Source organism: Diceros bicornis, chromosome 26, assembly GCF_020826845.1.
Source record: "Diceros bicornis minor isolate mBicDic1 chromosome 26, mDicBic1.mat.cur, whole genome shotgun sequence".
Classification (NCBI taxonomy): domain Eukaryota; kingdom Metazoa; phylum Chordata; class Mammalia; order Perissodactyla; family Rhinocerotidae; genus Diceros; species Diceros bicornis.
In genome coordinates this window covers 4,724,995-4,744,342 of record NC_080765.1, presented here as the reverse complement: position 1 = coordinate 4,744,342, position 19,348 = coordinate 4,724,995, and the positions used below count along the sequence as shown (strand labels likewise).

The following is a 19,348-nucleotide window of genomic DNA, read 5'->3' as shown; positions in this document are numbered from 1 at the left end:
ACAGAGGGAGAAGAGGCCCAGCAAAGGGAAGAGGCTCATGCAGGGTCACGGAGCAAAATTAAGTCTGGCTAGGAGGAGAATTCAGGGTCCTGATACCCCATCTAAGGCAGCAACTCTGTAGCACATTAGGATGGCAGTGGCTTTCGCCTGGGCATGCCCACTCCCAGAGCAAGGGCGTGAGCTCTGCAGACACTTGATTCTGTGAAGCAGTACAAAGCAGCGGTGGGAGGGAACAGGCTTTTATTGGAGGAGCAGAGCATGGCAGTAGGTGGAAGTCGAAGTGCACTGGGATCAGGGCTCCAGGGCTGGGGGGTGGAGGCGGCACAAGGCCAGGGCTAGAGGAAGGTGAGGCGAGTAGAGGCCGCGACCCCAGAGCTTTCCTTGTGCTCCTCAAACAGCTGCACCAGAGCCTTCATGTAGAGCATGTGATAGTGGTCAACTTCCTCCTCACTGGGGTTGAGGCGCTGGGGCACCGGCATGGGGCGGCCCACTGCAGGAGAGGTGACGCAGGTGAGGCGACAGGCCTCTGCTGCCCACACGGCTGCCGCAGCCTTCCTCCCCGGAGCTGGGCACTCACCCACAGTGGTCACAGGCACAGCGAAGGGCAGCAGGCACCAGGATTCAGCCGAGAAGAGACTGTGGCCCCAGAAGATGCAGGGAGCAAAGCCCATGAGCTTCTTGAAGGTGGTCTGACACAGATGCTGCCAGGAGCCTGTGGCAAAAGTCTTAAGTCTGAAGACATCATTCTCCCCAAAGAAGTATACAGGCACCAGAGAGGCCCTGGGAAGGGGCGGCAGGAGAGACGAGAGGTGGTCAGGCCAGTGGCTCCCAGAGCGCCCCAGGACGGGAGCCTCAGAGGGCGGCGAATCTCTCCCCACACCCCACGATGCCATTTCCCAAGGCCTTTTGAAGCAAAAAAAGATGGCTACAAAGAAAGATCTGGAAGAAAGGACTCACATTTCCTGAGAAACAACCGCATACTGGGCTTTCATATATACATTTCCTCATCCAGTCTCTACAACTATAACATCGTTGCAAGGTAGGTATTAGCCCTATTTCACAGGTAAAGAAACAGTCCAAGGTCTTGCCTTTGAGAGAGGGTCAGAAAGGGATTCGAACCCAGGGCTTCTGAGCCCAAGAGTCCTGCTGTTTGCACTATGACCCTGCCTCTCTTGGGCGGGAGGAAGCTGGTGAAAGTGGGCACAGGGCTTGGCGCGAGGTAAGCACTCAAGCGTGGACATGAGTGCTGTCCAGCTGCAGGGTGCACTGTGGGCTCTGGGGACACACAGTCCCACCTACAAGGACCCGATTTCTAGGGACTGAGAGTGTGGACCCCCAGACGCGCCGTGACGTTCTGACCACTAGGAGCAGCCCCAGGCCAGGCGCCTGCACCCCACTCACCCGTGCCTCAGTGCCAGGTCACAAAGTCTTTCCGCTTCTGAAAAGTGAGGCAGTGCTCCCCTGGGACTGCGTACAGGGACTCGTGGGCACCCCCGACCAGGATGACCACGGCCTGCCCCCCGCTGGGGCTGCGACAGAACAAAGTCCAGGCTCCAGCGGTTCACGGAACACAGTCCTGGAGGCACGAGGAGGTGGGGAGCAGTCACCACCTCCTCCGTGGCTCCCTGGCCACTCATCCCACCCTTTAACATAGGAAGGGTGGGCCCTACATCCCATTCCTTCCGACTCCCTTGGCCCTCATGCCCATGTCCGTGTGCCCTACAGTGCCTCTCCCAGTGAGGACGCAGGACACTTGCTCCAAAGTTATTCACTGATGCCCACTGCGAGCCTGGCCAACGTTCGAGACAGGTTCCCGCCCTGGGTGTGTGCGTGGGGGCAATCTGGCGAAGGGGCACCTCCCCCCACTCAGCTGGGGGCTCACCGTAGGACGTGATGTAGTTGCGAAAGACTGGGAGGTGGAAGACGCCGGCCAGGGCAGCTGTCCAGGGCCAAAGCCCAGGAAACTGCCAGGAGAAGCCATTGCTCTCGGTGAGGAAATTACAGAATATTCCCATGCACATGACCCCCGTGTGGGTGAGCGCCCAGCATGTAGTTCCGGTTGAGGGGCAGCTCCACTGTTTTCACCAGCTTCGGGGTGTCAGGCAGGATGAAGGCAGGGAGGCACAGAAGGCAGGACATCAGTTGAAAAGAGTTGCCCTCCACCCTAACAGATTTCAGAGTTCAAGGTCCTAGGATGTGGTCAAGGGCACAAGGGACCCATTCTCTTTTTTGTTTGTTTGTTTGTTTTCCTTTTTATTGTGAAATTTTTGTTGTACATTATTGTTTATCAGTCACCATATAAGTGCATCCCTCCACCCCTTGTGCCCACCCCCCACCCCCCTAGCCCCTGGTAACCACCAAACAGTTCTATCAGTCTGTGTGGTGGTTTATGTTCCACATATGAGTGAAATCACGCAGTGTTTGTCTTGCTCTTTCTGGCTTATTTCACTTAACATAATACCCTCCAGGTCCATCCATGTTGTTGCAAATGGGATGATTTTGTCTTTTTTTTTTTTTTTAATTGATATTTTAATGGTTTCTAACATTGTGAAATTTTGGGTTGTACATTTTTGTTTGTCCATCACCCCATATATGCCTCCCTTCACCCCTTGTGCCCACCCCCCACCCCCACTTCCCGGGTAACCACAGTCCAGTTTTCTCTGTCCATGTGTTGGTTTATATTCCACATATGAGTGAGATCATACAGTGTTTGTCTTTCTCTTTCTGGCTTATTTCACTTAACATAATACGCTCCAGGCCCATCCATGTTGTTGCAAATGGGACGATTTTGTCTTTTTTTATGGCTGAGTAGTATTCCATTGTATATATATACCACATTTTCTTAATCCAATCGTCAGTCGAGGGACACTTAGGTTGCTTCCACTTCTTGGCTATGGTGAATAATGCTGCAATGAACATAGGGGTGCATAAGCCTCTTTGGATTGTTGATTTCAGGTGCGTTGGATAGATTCCCAGTAGTGGGATGGCTGGATCATAGGGCATCTCTATTTTTAATTCTTTGAGGAATCTCCATACCGTTTTCCATAGAGGCTGCACCAATTTGCATTCCCACCAGCTGTGTATGAGGGTTCCTGTTTCTCCACATCCTCTCCAACATTTGTTGTTTTTTGTCTTGGTGATTATAGCCATTCTAACGGGCATGAGGTGGTATCTTAGTGTTGTTTTGATTTGCATTTCCCTGATGATTAGTGATGTTGAGCATCTTTTCATGTGCCTATTGGCCATCTGTATATCTTCCTTGGAGAAGTGTCTGTTCATTTCCTCTGCCCATTTTTTGATCGGGTTGTTTGTTTTTTTGTTGTTCAATTGTGTGAGTTCTTTATATATTATGGAGATCAACCCCTTGTCAGATGTATGTTTTGCAAATATTCTCTCCCAGCTGGTTGGTTGTTTGTTCATCTTGATTCTGGTTTCATTTGTCTTATAAAAGCTCTTTAGTCTGATAAAGTCCCACTTGTTTATTTTTTCTTTAGTTTCCCTAGTCTGGGTAGGCATGTCATCCGAAAAGATTCCTTTAAACCCAATGTCAAATAGTGTGTTGCCTATATTTTCTTCTATGAGTTTTATAGTTTCAGGTCTCACCTTCAGGTCTTTGATCCATTTTGAGTTAATTTTTGTGAATGGCGATAGCACATGGTCCACTTTCATTCTTTTGCATGTGGCTGTCCAGTTTTCCCAACACCATTTATTGAAGAGACTTTCCTTTCTCCATTGCATGTCCTTAGCACCTTTGTCGAAAATTAGCTGTCCGTATATGTGTGGTTTTATTTCTGGGCTTTCAATTCTGTTCCATTGATCTGTGTGTCTGTTTTTGTACCAGTACCATGCTGTTTTGATTACTATTGCTTTGTAGTATGTTTTGAAGTCAGGAATTGTGATGCCTCCTGCTTTGTTCTTTTTCTTTAGGATTTCTTTAGCTATTCGGGGTCTTTTGTTGCCCCATATAAATTTTAGTATTCTTTTTTCTATTTCTGTGAAGAATGTCATTGGGATTCTGATTGGGATTGCATTGAATCTGTAGATTGCTTTAGGTAATATAGACATTTTAACTATGTTTATTCTTCCAATCCACGTGCATGGGATATCTTTCCATTTCTTTATGTCATCGTAGATTTCCCTCAATAATGTCTTGTAGTTCTCATTGTATAGGTCCTTCACCTCCTTGGTAAGATTTATTCCTAGGTATTTTATTCTTTTTGATGCAATTGTAAATGGTATTATCTTTTTGAGCTCTCTTTCTGTTAGTTCATTATTAGCATATAGAAATGCAACTGATTTTTGTAGATTGATTTTGTACCCTGCAACTTTGCTGTAGTTGTTGATTGTTTCTAACAGTTTTCCAACAGATTCTTTAGGGTTTTCTATATATACAATCATGTCATCTGCAAATAGTGAGAGTTTCACTTCTTCGTTACCTGTTTGGATTCCTTTTATTCCTTTTTCTTGCCTAATTGCTCTGGCCAAAACCTCCAGTACTATGTTGAACAGGAGTGGTGAGAGTGGGCAGCCCTGCCTCGTTCCTGTTCTCAGAGGAATGGCTTTCAGTCTTTCCCCATTGAGTATGATGTTAGCTGTGGGTTTGTCATATATGGCCTTTATTATGTTGAGGTACTTTCCTTCTATTCCCATTTTATTGAGAGTTTTTATCATAAATGGATGTTGTATCTTGTCAAATGCCTTCTCTGCGTCTATTGAGACGATCATGTGGTTTTTATTCTTTGTTTTGTTGATGTGATGTATCACGTTGATTGATTTGCGGATGTTGAGCCATCCCTGCGTCTCTGGTATAAATCCCACTTGATCATGGTGTATGATCTTTTTAATATATTGTTGTATTCAGTTTGCCAATATTTTGTTGAGGATTTTTGCATCAATGTTCATCAGCGATATTGGCCTGTAATTTTCTTTCTTTGTATTGTCTTTGTCTGGTTTTGGTATCAGGGTGATGTTGGCCTCATAGAATGATTCAGGAAGTGTTCCATCTTCCTCTATTTTTTGGAATAGTTTGAGGAGGATGGGTATTAAATCTTCTTTGAATGTTTGGTAAAATTCACTGGAGAAGCCATCTGGTCCTGGACTTTTATTTTTTGGGAGGTTTTTGATTACTATTTCAATCTCTTTACTTGTGATTGGTCTATTCAGATTCTCCATTTCTTCTTGGTTCAATTTTGGGAGGTTGTATAAGTCTAAGAATTTATCCATTTCTTCTAGATTGTCCAATTTGTTGGCATATAATTTCTCATAGTATTCTCTTATAATCCTCTGTATTTCCATGGTATCCGTTGTAATTTCTCCTCTTTCATTTCTAATTTTATTTACTTGAGCCTTTTCTCTTTTTTTCTTAGTTAGCCTGGCTAAGGGTTTGTCTATTTTGTTTATCTTCTCGAAGAACCAACTCTTTGTTTCATTAATCCTTTCTACTGTTTTTTTGGTCTCAATATCATTTATTTCTGCTCTGATTTTTATTATTTCTCTCCTTCTGCTGGCTTTGGGCTTTGTTTGTTCTTCTTTTTCTAGTTCTGTTAGGTGTAATTTAAGGTTGCCTATTAGGGCTTTTTCTTGTTTGTTAAGGTGGGCTTGTATCGCTATGAGTTTCCCTCTCAGGACCGCTTTTGCTGCGTCCCATATGGTTTGATATGGCATGTTATCATTTTCGTTTGTTTCCAGATAGTTTTTGATTTCTCCTTTAATTTCATCAATGATCCATTGGTTGTTCAGTAGCATGTTGTTTAATCTCCACATTTTTGTCACTTTCCCAGTTTTTTTTCCTGGTTCATTTCCAGTTTCATAGCCTTATGGTCTGAAAAGATGCTTGTTATGATTTCAATCTTCTTAAATTTATTGAGGCTTGCTTTGTTTCCCAACATATGGTCTGTCCTAGAGAATGTTCCATGCGCGCTTGAGAAGAATGTGTAGTCAGCTGTTTTTGGGTGGAGTGCTCTGTATATGTCTACTAGGTCCATCTCGTCCAGTTTTTCATTTAAATCTAATATTTCTTTATTAACTTTTTGTCTGGATGATCTATCCATTGCCGTAAGTGTGGTGTTAAGATCCCCTACTATTATTGTGTTGTTGTTGATTTCTCCTTTTAGGTTTGTTAATAGTTGTTTTATGTACATTGGTGCTCCTATGTTGGGTGCATATATATTTATAAGTGATATGTCTTCTTGATGGAGTGTCCCTTTTATCATTATATATTTCCCTTCTTTGTCTTTCTTAACCTGTTTTATCTTGAAGTCTACTTTGTCTGATATGAGTATGGCAACACCTGCTTTCTTTTGTTTGCCATTAGCTTGGAGTATTGTCTTCCATCCTTTCACTCTGAGCCTGTGCTTGTCTTTAGTGCTAAGATGTGTTTCCTGAAGGCAGCATATTGTTGGGTCTTGCTTTTTAATCCATCCTGCCACTCTGTATCTTTTGATTGGAGAGTTCAATCCATTTACATTTAGGGTAATTATTGAAATATGAGGGTTGAATGTTGCTGTTTTGTCACTTATTTTCTGGTTCTTTTGCATTTCCTTTGTTTCTTGTCCCATTTGTTTTGGACTGCCAATTCAGTTTGGTTGTTCTGTCTTATGATTCTTCTAGTTTTCTCTTTGTTTATCATATGTGGTTTTGTTTTGATTATTTGTTTAGTGGTTACCTTGAGGTTTGGGCGAAAAATCTTCTGTATGAGATAGTCCATTATCTGATAGCCTCCTATTTCCTTATACTAAGTCAATTCAGTCACTTTCCTCTTCCCCTTCTAAGTTGCTCTTGTTATACCTTATTCTATCTTGTGTTGTGGCTGTGTGTTTACAGTGATGAGGTTAAATTTATTTTTGGTGAATTTCTTCCTTTGATCTTTGAGTTTAGTATTTAAGTGGTTGCTAACCTATTCCGGTAAAGATCTACTATTTCTCTGATTTTGTCTGCCTACTTTTCTCCTTACTCCAAGCTTTGTGTTCCCTTTCTCTTCTTGTTTTCAGGCCTGAGGGCCTTCTTGAGTATTTCTTGTAGTGGCGGTCTCGTGGCCATGAACTCCCTTAGCTTTTGTTTATCTGGGAGAGTTACTATTTCTCCATCATATTTGAAGGATATTTTTGCTGGATAGAGTATTCTTGGCTGAAAGTTTTTGTCTTTTAGTATTTTGAATATATCATTCCAGTCTCTTCTAGCCTGAAAATTTTCTGTTGAGAAATCCGCTGAGAGCCTGATGGGAGTTCCTTTGTACGTTATTTTTTGTTTTTGTCTAGCTGCCCTTAATATTGTTTCTTTGTCGTTGACCCTGGCTAGCCTTACCACTAGGTGTCGTGGTGAAGGCCTTTGTCTGTTAATATATATAGGCGTCCTGTTGGCTTCGCTTATTGGTATTTCCTGCTCCTTCCCCAGATTTGGGAAATTTTCAGCTATTATTTCCTTGAATAGGCTCTCTGTTCCTCTTTCCCTCTCCTCTTCCTCAGGAATACCTATAATTCTTATGTTACATTTTCTAATAGAGTCCGATATTTCTCGGAGTCTTTCTTCATTTCTTTTTAGTCTTAGTTCTCTCTCTTCTTCCATCTGGAGTATATCTGTATTCCTATCCTCTAAAGTACTAATTCTTTCCTCCATATTGTCGGCTCTGTTCTTTAAAGATTCCAGATTCTCCTTTATCTCCTCCATTGTGTTCTTCATCTCCATCAGCACTGATAGGTTTTTCTTTATGATTTCAATCTCTTTTGTGAAGAAACTCCTAATCTCGTTTAATTGTTTGTGTTGTCTCGTATTTCGTTGAGTGTTTTTATGATAGCTATTTTGAAATCTCTGTCATTTAGTTTATGGATTTCTGTGTCTTCGGGGTTGATTTCTGGGTGCTTGTCATTTTGTTTCTGGTCTGGTGATTTCATATATTTTTGCATTGTGGTTCCTGTGTTGGTTTTGATTTTCCTCATCCTGGAAGTCTCTGGTTGCAATTTCCACCTGCCGCCACTGTCTGGTGGTAAAGGGCTGTGTAGTCTAAGCCCCCTGCGCTCTGCTCCAGTTTTTCTGCTGCGATCCACAGTTTTGTTTTGTTTTGTTTTGTTTTTTTCCCCACTGCGATCCACGGGTCCAGTCCAGTTTATTCAGGTCTGCCTCGGACCGCTAGATCTGGTCGAGCTGCAGACTCCGGGTTGCGGGGAGGGGGGAGCTCTCTCTTTTGCCCTCTGGGTCCCTGACGTGGGAGGCTTCTCGTTTGCCCCTCTTTATCCGCTCTCTGGGTTGCTCAGATGTTGATGGTAGCCCTGTGGCTCCTCTGAGCCCTCTGTGCGGGAGTTTCCCACTGGCTGAGAGAGCCCGAAGAGCTACAGTTTCCCGCCGAGGGCCGCCCCTCCTCGCTCTCTGGGAGCCGCGCGGACCGGATCGCTGATCTGATGGGGAGGGAGCGGAGTTCTCCTTACCTCTCCCCACTTCCTCCGGGGGCCCAGCACGTTCCGCTCTCAGATGTGCGGCAGTGTGGATCCCTCCGCTCTAGCTTTTCACTGTCTGGGATTCCGTTGTTGGTCTGTGGCTGTTACTTTTGTTGTATCTTGTGGGGGAAGAATTCACGGGAAAGCTCACTCCGCCATGATGCTGACGTCACTCCTCATGATTTTGTCTTTTTTATGGCTGAGTAGTATTCCACGGTATATATATACCACATCTCCTTTTTTCTGTTTTTTCCCTTTTTTTCCCCAAAGCCCCAGTAGATAGTTGTATGTTATAGTTGCACATCCTGCTAGTTGCTGTATGTGGGATGCTGCCTCAGCATGGCCCAACAAGCAGTGGGTCAGTGCGCGCCCGGGATCCGAACCCCAGGCCGCCAATAGCAGAGTGCTTGCACTTAAGTGCTAAGCCACAGAGCTGGCCCCTATACCACATCTTCTTTATCCAATCATCAGTCGAGGGACACTTGGGTTGCTTCCATGTCTCGGCTATAGTGAATAATGCTGCGATGAACATAGGGGTGCATAAGCCTCTTTGGATTGTTGATTTCAGGTTTGTTGGGTAGATCCCCACTAGTGGGATAGCTGGATCATAAGGTATTTCTTTTTTTTTTTTCTGTGAGGAGATCAGCCCTGTGCTAATATCTGCCAATCCTCCTCCTTTTTTGCTGAGGAAGACCAGCCCTGGGATAACATCCGTGCCCATCTTCCTCCACTTTATATGGGACGCCGCCACAGCATGGCCTGACAGTGTGTCGGTGCACGCCCGGGATCCGAACCGGTGAACCCTGGGCTGCCACAGCAGAGCGCGCGCACTTAACCGCTTGCACTACCGGGCCGGCCCTGGTATTTCTATTTTTAATTTTTTGAGGAATCTCCATACTGTTTTCCATAGAGGCTGCACCATTTTGCGTTCCTACCAGCAGTGGATTAGGGTTCCCATTTCTTCACAGCCTCTCCAGCATTTGTTGCTTTTTGTCTTGGCGATTATTGTCATTCTAACGGGTGTAAGGTGATATCTTAGTGTGGTTTTGATTTGCATTTCCCTGATGATTAGTGATGTTGGGCATCTTTTCATGTGTCTAGTGGCCATCTGTATATCTTCTTTGGAGAAGTGTCTGTTCATTTCTTCTGCCCATTTTTTGATTGGGTTTTTTGTTTTTTTTTTTTTGTTATTCAGTTGTGTGAGTTCTTTATATATCATGGAGAGTAATCCCTTGTCAGATATATGATTTGCAAATATTTTTTCCCAGCTGGTGGGTTCCCTATTCATTTTGATCCTGGTTTAGTTTGCCTTGTAGACGCTCTTTAATCTGATGAAGTCCCACTTGTTTATTTTTTCTTTTGTTTCCCTTGTCTGAGTAGACATGGAATTCAAAAAGATCCCTTTATGGCTGGTGGCGAGTAGTGTACTACTGATATTTTCCTCCAGGAGTTTTATAGTTTCAGGTCTCACCTTCAGGTCTGTGATCCATTTTGAGCTAATTTTTGTGTATAGCAAAAGAAAATGGTCTACTTTCATTCTTTTGCAAGTGGCTGTCCAGTTTTCCCAACACCATTTACTGAAGAGACTTTCCTTTCTCCACTGTATGTCCTTGGCTCCTTTGTCAAAGATTAGCTGCCCATAGATGTGAGATTTTATTTCTGGAATTTCAATTCTGTTCCATTGATCTGTGTGTCTGTTTTTGTACCAGTACCACGCTGTTTTAATTACTATCGCTTTGTAGTATGTTTTGAAGTCAGGGATTGTGATGCCTCCAGCCTTGTTCTTCTTTTTCAGGATTGCTTTAGCTATACGGGGTCTTTTGTTGCCCCATATGAATGTTAGTATTCTTTGTTCTATTTCTGTGAAGAATGTCCTTGGGATTCTGATTGGGATTGCACTGAATCTGTAGATTGCTTTAGGTAGTATGGACATTTTAACTATGTTTATTCTTCCAATCCAAGTGCCTGGAATATTTTTCCATTTCTTTATGTCATCATTGATTTCACTCAATAATGTCTTATAGTTTTCATTGTATAGTTCTTTCACTTCCTTGGTTAAATTTACTGCTAGATATTTTATTCTTTTTGTTGCAATTGTAAATGGGATTGTCTTCTTGAGTTCTCTTTCTGTTAGTTTGTTGTTGGTATATAGAAATACAGCTGATTTCTGTAAGTTGATTTTGTGCCCTGCCACTAGGCTGTAGTTGTTGATTATTTCTAATAGTTTTCCAATGGATTCTTTAGTGTTTTCTATATATAAGATAATGTCATCTGCAAACAGTGAGAGTTTCACTTCTTCGTTGCCTATTTGGATTCCTTTTATTCTTTTTTCTTGCCTAATTGCTCTGGCCAGAACCTCCAGTACTGTGTTGAATAAGAATGGCGAGAGTGGGCACCCTTGTCTTGTCCCTGTTTTCAGAGGGATGGCTTTCAGTTTTTCCCCATTGAGTATGATGTGGGCTGTGGGTTTGTCATATATGGCCTTTATTATGTTAAGGTACTTTCCTTCTGTACTCATTTTGTTGAGAGTTTTTATCATAAATGGATGTTGGATCTTGTCAAAAGCCTTCTCTGCATCTATTGAGATGATCATATGGTTTTTATTCCTCGTTTTGTTAATGCGGTGTATCACATTGATCGATTTGCGGATGTTGAACCATCCCTCTGTCCCTGGTATAAATCCCACTTGATCATGGTGTATGATCTTTTTAATGTATTACTGTATTCAGTTTGCCAATATTTTGTTGAGGATTTTTGCATCTATGTTCATCAGGGATATTGCTCTGTAGTTTTCCTTCTTAGTATTGTCTTTGTCTGGCTTTGGTATCAGGGTGATGTTGGCCTCATAGAATGTGTTGGGAAGTGTTCCATCTTCCTCTATTTTTTGGAATAGTTTGAGAAGGATAGGTATAAGTCTTCTTTGAATGTTTGGTAATATTCTCCAGAGAAGCGATTTGGTCTTGGACTTTTATTTTTTGGGAGGTTTTTGATTACTGTTTCAATCTCTTTACTTGTGATTGGTCTATTCAGGTTCTCTATTTCTTCTTGATTCAGTTTTGGGAGGTTGTATGAGTCTTGGAATTTATCCATTTTTTCTAGATTGTCCAATTTGTTTGCATATAGTTTTTCATAGTATTCTCTTATAATCTTTTGTATTTCTGTGGTATCTGTTGTAATTTCCCCTTTTTCATTTCTAATTTTATTTATTTGAGCCTTCTCTCTTTTTTTCATGGTGAGTCTGGCTAAGAGTTTGTCAATTTTGTTTATCTTCTCAAAGAACCAGCTCTTTGTTCCATTGATCCTTTCTACTGTTTTTTTAAATTACAATTTCATTTACTTCTGCTCTGATTTTTATTATTTCCCTCCTTCTGCTGACCTTAGGCTTTGTTTGTTCTTCTTTTTCTAATTCTGTTAGGTGTTGTTTCAGGTTGCTTATTTGGGCTTTTTCTTGTTTGTTAAGGTGGGCCTGTATTGCTATGAGTTTCCCTCTCAGGACTGCTTTTGCTGCATCCCATATGAGTTGGTACAGTGTATTTTCATTTTCATTTGTCTCCAGATATGCTTTGATTTCTCCTTTAATTTCATCAATGATCCACTGGTTGTTTAGTAGCACGTTGTTGAGTCTCCACAGCTTTGTCACTTTCCCGGTTTTTTCCTTGTAGATGATTTCTAACTTCATGGCATTACTGTCTGAAAAGACGCTTGTTATGATTTCAATCTTCTTAAATTTGTATAAGCATGCCTTGTTTCCCAACATATGGTCTATTCTTGAGAATGTCCCATGCGCACTTGAGAAGAATATGTAATCTGCTGTGTTTGGATGGAGTGCTCTGTGTATGTGTATTAAGTCCATCTCATCTAGCTTTTCATTTAGGTCCATTATTTCCTTATTTATTTTCTGTCTGGATGATCTGTCCATTGATGAGAGAGGGATGTTAAGACACCCTACTATTATTGTGTTGTTGTTAATATCTCCTTTTAGGTATGTTACTAGTTGTTTTATGTACCTTGGTGCTCGCATATTGGGTGCATATATATTTAAAAGTGATATGTCTTCTTGGTGGAGTGTCGCTCTTATCATTATATATTGCCCCTCTTTGTCTCTCATTACCTGTTTCATCTTGATGTCAACTTTGTCTGATATAAGTATGGCAACACCTGCATTCTTTTATTTGCCATTGTCTTGGAGTATTGTCTTCCATCCTTTCACTCTGAGCCTGTGTTTATCTTTAGAGCTGAGATGTGTTTCCTGGAGTATATTGTTGGGTCTTGTTTTTTAATCCATCCCACCACTCTTTGTCTTTTGATTGGAGAGTTCAGTGCATTTACATTTAGGGTAATTATTGATATATGGGGCTTGTTGTTATTTTATAACTCTTTTTCTGGTTCTTTTGCATTTCTTCTGTTTCTTGTCCCGTGTGTTTCAGACTACCAATTCAGTTTGGTAGTTCTGTATGGGGGTTCTCTTAGTTTTTTCTTTCTTTATCATGTGTGATTCTGTTCTGATTATTTGCTTAGTGGTTAACATGAGGTTTGTATAAAAAATCTCATGGATGTGATAGTCCACTTTTTGATGGCCTCTTATTCCCTTAGACTAAGTCGATTCAATCCCTTTCCTCTTCCCCTTCTATGTTATCGTTGTCACATCTTATTCCTTCTTGTGTTGTGAGTTCGTGTTTAACATGATGAGGTTATATTTATGCTTGGTGCTCACCTTCTCTTGATCTTTGGTTTTATAATTAAGTGTTTGCTAATCTATTCTGATACAGAGCTGCAATTTTTCTGGTTTTGTCGACCTATTTTCCTCCTTGTTCAAAACTTTGAATCCACCTTTCTCTTTTCTTCCTCAGGGATGAGGGCCTTCTTGAGCACGTCTTGTAGTGGGGGTCTTGTGGCAACGAACTCCCTTAGCTTCTGTTTATCTTGGATAGTTGTTATTTCTCCATCATATCTGAAGGATATTTTTGCTGGATAGAGTATTCTTGGCAGAAAGTTTTTGTCCTTCAGAATTTTGAATATATTGTTCCACTCTCCCCTAACCTGTAAAGTTTCTGTCGAGGAATTGGCTGAGAGCCTGATAGGAAATCCTTTGTATGTTATTTTTTTTCTCTAGCTGCCCTTAATATTTTTTCTTTGTCATTGACTTTTTGCCAGCTTTACTACTATATGCCTTAGAGAGGGTCTTTTCGTGTTGATATATTTAGGAGATCTATTTATTTCATTCACTGGTATTTCCAGCTCCTTCCCCAGGTTTGGGAAGTTCTCAGATATTATTTCTTTGAACAAGTTCTCTGCTCCTTTTTCCCTCTCTTCTCCCTCTGGAATACCTATAATCCTTATGTTGGGTTTCCTAATTGAGTTGGATATCTCTTGGAGAGTTTCTTCATTTCTCTTTAGTCTTAGTTCTCTTTCTTCCTCCATCTGGAGCATTTATGCATTGCTGTCCTCAATATTGCTAATTTCTTCCTCCATATTGTCAGCTCTGATTCTTAAGGCTTCCAGATTTGTCTTTATCTCCTCTATTGTGTTTTTCACCTCTAAGATTTCTGACTGGTTTTTTTTTTTTTTTATAGTTTCAATCTCTTTTGTGAAGAAACTCCTGATTTCATTGAATTGTCTGTCTGTGTTTTTTTCTATTTCATTAAGCTTTTTTATGATGGCTATTTTGAATTCTCTGTCATTAAGGTTATACATTTCTGTGCTTTCTGGGTTGACTTCTGGGTGCTTGTCATTTTCCTTTTGGTCTGAAGATTTAATATATTTTTGCATGGTGCCTGTTGGTGTTGGCTTGCTTTTCCTCATAGTGGAAATATATGGTCGCAGTTTCCTCTTGCTGCTGCTGGTGGGGGTCAAGAGCTGTGTATTCTGGGCTGCCTCAATCCATGGGCATTCTTGTGGGCCCCTGGCTGATCTGAGGCATGGCTGAGTGGAGGCTGCTGGGGGGGAAGCATGGGAACAGCTGGAGCTGGAGCATGGGAACAGCTGAGACTGGAGCACAGCTAGGCCGAAGCAGCTGGGGCTCGGGTGTGGGTGGCTTGGAGCAGCTGCAGCTGAAGTGCCACTGGGCCAAAGAAGCAGGAGCTAGAGCACTGCTCGGCCGAAGAAGCTGGAACTGGAGTGTGCTGGGCCAAAGAAGCTGGAACCGGAGTGCGCTGGGCCGAAGAAGGAAGAGGTGGAGCACTGCTGGGCCAAAGAGGCTGGAACTGGAGCGTGCTGGGCCAAAGAAGCTGGAACTGGAGTGCGCTGGGCCGCAGTTGCTGGTGCCAAGTCAGCTGGAGCCTGAGCACAGGCCAAGCTGAAGCAGCTGGAGCCAGGGGGAGGGAGGGCGGTCAAGCCGAAGGAGCTGGGGCCATGGCACAGTGAAGCCAGGCAAGCTGGGGCCCTGGCTTGGTCCAGCCGGAGCAGCTGGGGCTCTGGCACGGTGGGGCCTGTGCTGCTGTGCCTCTGGTGTTGGGGTGCAGGCTCGCCCCGCTGCTTGTTGGGCCCAGGAACCTGGGGGCCGCTGCCTCTGGGGACGGGACTGAGCTGAAGCACTGGTCGGGTGGGCTGGGTTGGGGAGGGGCATTTACTTTCGCCTCCCCCATCTCAGAGGTTTCTCACCTCACTGTTGCTCCTTGCTCTCCTGAGGGGCTAGCTTGTTGAAAGTACCCTTGCAACAGTTCTGCTCTCTCTGTAGGTGGATCCCCTTGGTCTATGAGGGGTCTTGGAGAGCACCATTTTTCATGTGGCAAGCCACACCCTCCCCTCCTCTGAGAGCCGCGTGGTCTCAGTCTCAGGGTCTCAGTCCTTGGGGAAGGAAGGGACCTCCTTTTACCTCCTTCCACTTGCTCTGGGGATTCCAGCACCTCAGTCCTGGGGTGTGTGGCTGCCTGGGTGCCTCAGACGTTCCCTGTGTTGTGTGAATAGCTTCTGTTGGAATATGAATGTCCTTTTTGTTGTGTCTTAGAGGGGGAGAGTTCAATGGGGGAAGCTCACTCCACCGTGATGCTGACGTCACTCTCCTTGGACCCACTCTTGAACACCACTCTGCCCCCTGCCCCGTTGCCTGAGCTTAGGCAGCAGGGGCTCAGGCTCCAGCAGAGGGCGAGGTGAATAGGTGGGGGAGACAGAGTGCCTCTGGAGGGTGACCTGTCACCCCGATAGGATAATAATCCCTCAGGTGTTTCCAAACAGTCCAGCTTCTTATCCACTCAGAGCGCCTTCCACCTTGGGGCAGAGAGAGATGTGTGCAGGAATCCCTGGAGGCACCCACTGCCATCTCTTAGTCCCAGTGGGGCTCTTTCTATAGCTCACCTTGGTTGGGTGTGTGCCAGTCCAGGAAAAGCCACACTGAATAGAGAACAGAGAGCGACCAGAGCGACGGGAAGAGGAGGAATAGGAGAAGGGAAAAGAAAGGGCCTGGGCGAAAGAGGAGAAAGAAGAATGAACTCTCTGATGAAACTCACTCATTCTAGCTGGCGGCTCCTCTCCTGCAGCCTGATCGGTGGTATCACCCCCCTACCTCCCCTCCGACCTCTGGCCCTCACCCCCTCCCTTTGCCCTCAGACATCCAGGCAAGTGGGGCTCCAGCCTTCACCCTCTTCCCCTCCCCTGTCCCTTCTCCCCTTGGGGACCCCATGCACCTGTGCCTCTCCCCCGCTCTCACCCATAAAGAGGAAAGTGAGCACGTATTGGGAGGCACTCACTGCTTCCAGCTGCTGCTTCTGAAGGGTTTTCATGGTGGGCGAGGGCGGCGAGGCTGGTGGGCGGCAGAGACTCCCACTCCAGAGCTCTCCTGGGCCAGCAGGGCTCCAGGACCCCGAGGGCAAACGATGAAGGTTTGGGGCCAAGCTCTTGGGGCCTCCCGGGAATGCGTGTGGATAGGGAGATGCTTGGATCTGGAGCCCCCGACGCTTCCAGGCTTCCCCTCACTGATCTTTGAACTTCCTGCTCAGTGGGTCTGGACTGGCCGCTGGGCGGGGCTGGGAGGGACGGTAGGGGGTGTGCGAGGAAGGTGTGTCAACTGGGTGCCGGAGGAAATGATGTGGGAAGGGGACCCAGAAGAAGCTGGAGAGCCCACCAACTGGGTCCCAGACGCTGGCGGGGCCTAGAAGCCCAACTGAGGCCGTCTGATCTCCAGTGCGGCCGCGTAGGCCCCTGCACGCGAGCTCCCATCTGTCTGCAGGTCTCCGGGAGCATCAAGACCCTCCGGCGCCACCACCCGGCCCTCTCCCGCCGCGCACCGACACACAAACACCGCAGGTGTGTTCTCACCTTTAATTTCACCCTTGCACCCGCAGGCCCCCTGGGGCTCGGGGAGGGCCCGGGCCGCGGGGGCGCCTAGGTAAGGACCAGGTGCCTGTGGGCGGGAACGCCGTAGCGCGCCTTGTGCTCTTCGAACAGCCGCGTGCGCCTCTCCACGTAGAGCGCGTGCAGCATGTCCACCTGCGCGTGGCTTCTTGGCACCGGGATTGGGGCCCCCACTGTGGGCGGAACGCCAGGCGAGAGGGGCGGTCGCTGGGATCCCTCGCCCGGTCCTTTCTTCCCTCCTGCCCGCCGCGATCGTCCGGGACAGAGTTCAGGGCTGGGGCAGTGGCCCAAGACCGGCCCGGGGGGGCAGGCTGGCGTGGCCGATGCGCGGCCGGTAGCCAGGATTTCAGGCCCCAACCAGGGACCTTCGCCACCCGGCGCGGGGACCGGGCGGGGGCCTGAGCTCCGGAGGAGCGCGAGGGCGGGCCGGGGAGCGGACGGGGCAGAGGCCAGGGCTCACCGACTGTGTGGATGGGCGCGCGGAAGGGCAAGAGGAGGCCCAGGGGGCCGTGGAACAGCGGCAGGGCCACGCTCAGCAGTGGCTGCAGCTCTTCCTGTGCCCCCCGCACCCACGAGCCCGGCGGGTTCGGGAACTGCTGGAAGAGCTCGTTCTCCCGGAAAGAGAAAACAGGCACGAGGGAGGCCCTGGGGAAGCAGGACCGCGCCTGACTCCGGGCCCCAGGGCGCGCCGGGCTCCTCCCCACCAGGGCTGCCCGGGCGTGTCCCGCCCGGCCACCGGCAGCTTCTCACTCTTGCTCCAGCGCCAACTTGACAAATCCCTTGATTCCGGATCCGCAAGCTCAGCCCTCCGGCTTTTGCCTCCAGCGCCTCCAGGGGCCCTCCCAAGGCCAGGACTGCCACCTGGCCGCCCCCCAGGCCGGGACAACAGATAGGAGGCGCTGGTCTTGTCAGAGGGCACCAAACCTGGAGGGAGGGCAGAGGCTGGGGGGCCTGATGCCTGGGTCTTGGAGAGAAGAGGGAGGGGGGCACTGGGAAGGTAGAGCTGGGACTGGGCAGCCCCAGATGGGAGGAGGGCAGGTGGGAGGTGACAGCAGAGACTGGGAGTCCTGAGCCAGCTCACCCCTTGTCACCACCACACATAAGGTAGTTCCGGAAGAGAGGGGGGTGGAACCAACAGGGCAGCATGAGCAGTTGCTGCCGGAGGCCGGGGAAGAGATGGGAGAAGCCCGTGGCCTCTGTGCAGAAGTTGTGGAAGGCCCCGACGACAAGGACCCCGCCAGGGTGGAAGCGGAAGAGACAGCGGGAGGCATCCAACTCTGCAGGTTAACCAGCTGCAGGACAGAGGGTGTACCCCAACCCGGCCGGTGAGATTGCACTTTTGGCAATGGTAGTCCTAAGGGGCTCTTCTGAAGCCTTGCTTCCAACCGGCACACCGTTCCCGGGTGCGCGCACCAAGATGGGGAAGTAGTCACAGAAATGTCTCCAGATAACCCAGTCATGGACCCATGCAGAGCGGTGGCCTCTTGCCCAGGGCATGTCCCTGTCTCCGCAGAGCCAGACCAAGTAGAGGACCGCTAGGATCCAGGCTGGGCCTAGGAGTGCAAGGAGCAACGCTGCCAGGCACACTTGGGCTGGAGGGGCAAGATGGGATGGGGTGGGGTGGGGGCTCAGGACCCAGATGTTTAAGTGCCAAGTCCCCCCTTTGCCGCCTCCCCTTCCGTGGCTTCAGGCCCTTCTGTCCCACCTACTTCCTTCTCACTCCTTCAAGGACCCCACTCTGAGATCCCAGCCCTGCCTCCCTCTCTCGTGGTAATGGGGAAGCAGAATGCCAGGGGCAGGGGGCTGGAGGGCTTCAGGGACTCACTGAGCCCCAAAAAAGAGAGGACCCATTGCAGGACAGCAAATACTTGGAGACCCCGGCGGAGGAGGCTGGAGGAGGCCGGCGTTCTGTAGAGGGGAGCCGCACAGGGGCTGCTATGGCACTTAAGAACACCCTTTTTGGGTCCAGCCCTCTGGCCCTGACCCTGGCCCCGGCCCCGCCCTCGTTTCTGACCCCTTTGCTGACCTGCACACTGGGCCTTCGGGAGCCCCAACCAGGAAGGATTAACCACTACCTGAGCTCACAGGGCTATGACCAGTAAAACCAACCGGAAATGACCAGGGATGTGGCCAGGAGCCTGAGGGGGAGGAAGGTGTTTGGACTCTGTGGAGGTCAAGACCTTGGGCCTCTGCGAGGAGCCGGACTAGCAGAGGTCTGAGAAAGCGGGGGTTGCCAGAGTGGTGTGTACTATTAATGGCAGGGCTCCCCATGTGTCACCCAGGTTTGGCCCCTGAGGAGGAGACGACCTGCAGGATTTATTCCCTGAGGAGCAGCATAGGCCTCTGTGGGGAGACGTTCCGGAGGGGAGGCCTTTGTGGGAAAGGCTAAGGACTGGGGAATCCCTTAGAGAGAGAGCACACTGGGCTGTGGGCACACCCTCCAAATGGGCCGAGGCCAGTCCTCACCACCCCCATGGCCCTCCCCAGCAGTGACCAGAGGCCTGTGGGCCGGCACCTTTTCCAAGTCAGGGGACATCACTTCTTGTAGGGAAGTCTGACACACACTCCTCAGGAGCCTCTGTCACGTGCTCTCCTAGCATAAAATACTTTTCCTCCATCACAGTCCTTCT

General features: G+C 47.3%; 2 protein-coding genes across 2 annotated transcripts; both read right to left on the bottom strand.

Annotated features, from left to right (window-relative positions):
* Nucleotides 1-335: 335 nt before the first annotated feature.
* MOGAT3 (monoacylglycerol O-acyltransferase 3) lies at nucleotides 336-16,157 on the bottom strand. The gene is given in 10 exon segments (XM_058569086.1): nucleotides 336-490; nucleotides 578-780; nucleotides 1,402-1,420; nucleotides 1,423-1,519; nucleotides 1,521-1,576; nucleotides 1,883-2,027; nucleotides 2,029-2,088; nucleotides 15,565-15,635; nucleotides 15,723-15,827; nucleotides 16,075-16,157. Coding segments are annotated over 10 exon segments (984 nt in total). The 5' UTR covers nucleotides 16,148-16,157.
* A 533-nt stretch (nucleotides 16,158-16,690) lies between these two features.
* Nucleotides 16,691-19,254, bottom strand: LOC131422891 (2-acylglycerol O-acyltransferase 2-B-like). The gene is made up of 4 exons (XM_058570528.1): nucleotides 19,185-19,254; nucleotides 17,800-17,995; nucleotides 17,469-17,622; nucleotides 16,691-17,383 (listed from the first exon to the last, which is right to left on the bottom strand). The coding sequence occupies exons 1-4, from the start codon at nucleotides 19,252-19,254 to the stop codon at nucleotides 16,691-16,693; spliced, it is 1,113 nt and encodes a 370-aa protein (XP_058426511.1).
* Nucleotides 19,255-19,348: the final 94 nt, after the last annotated feature.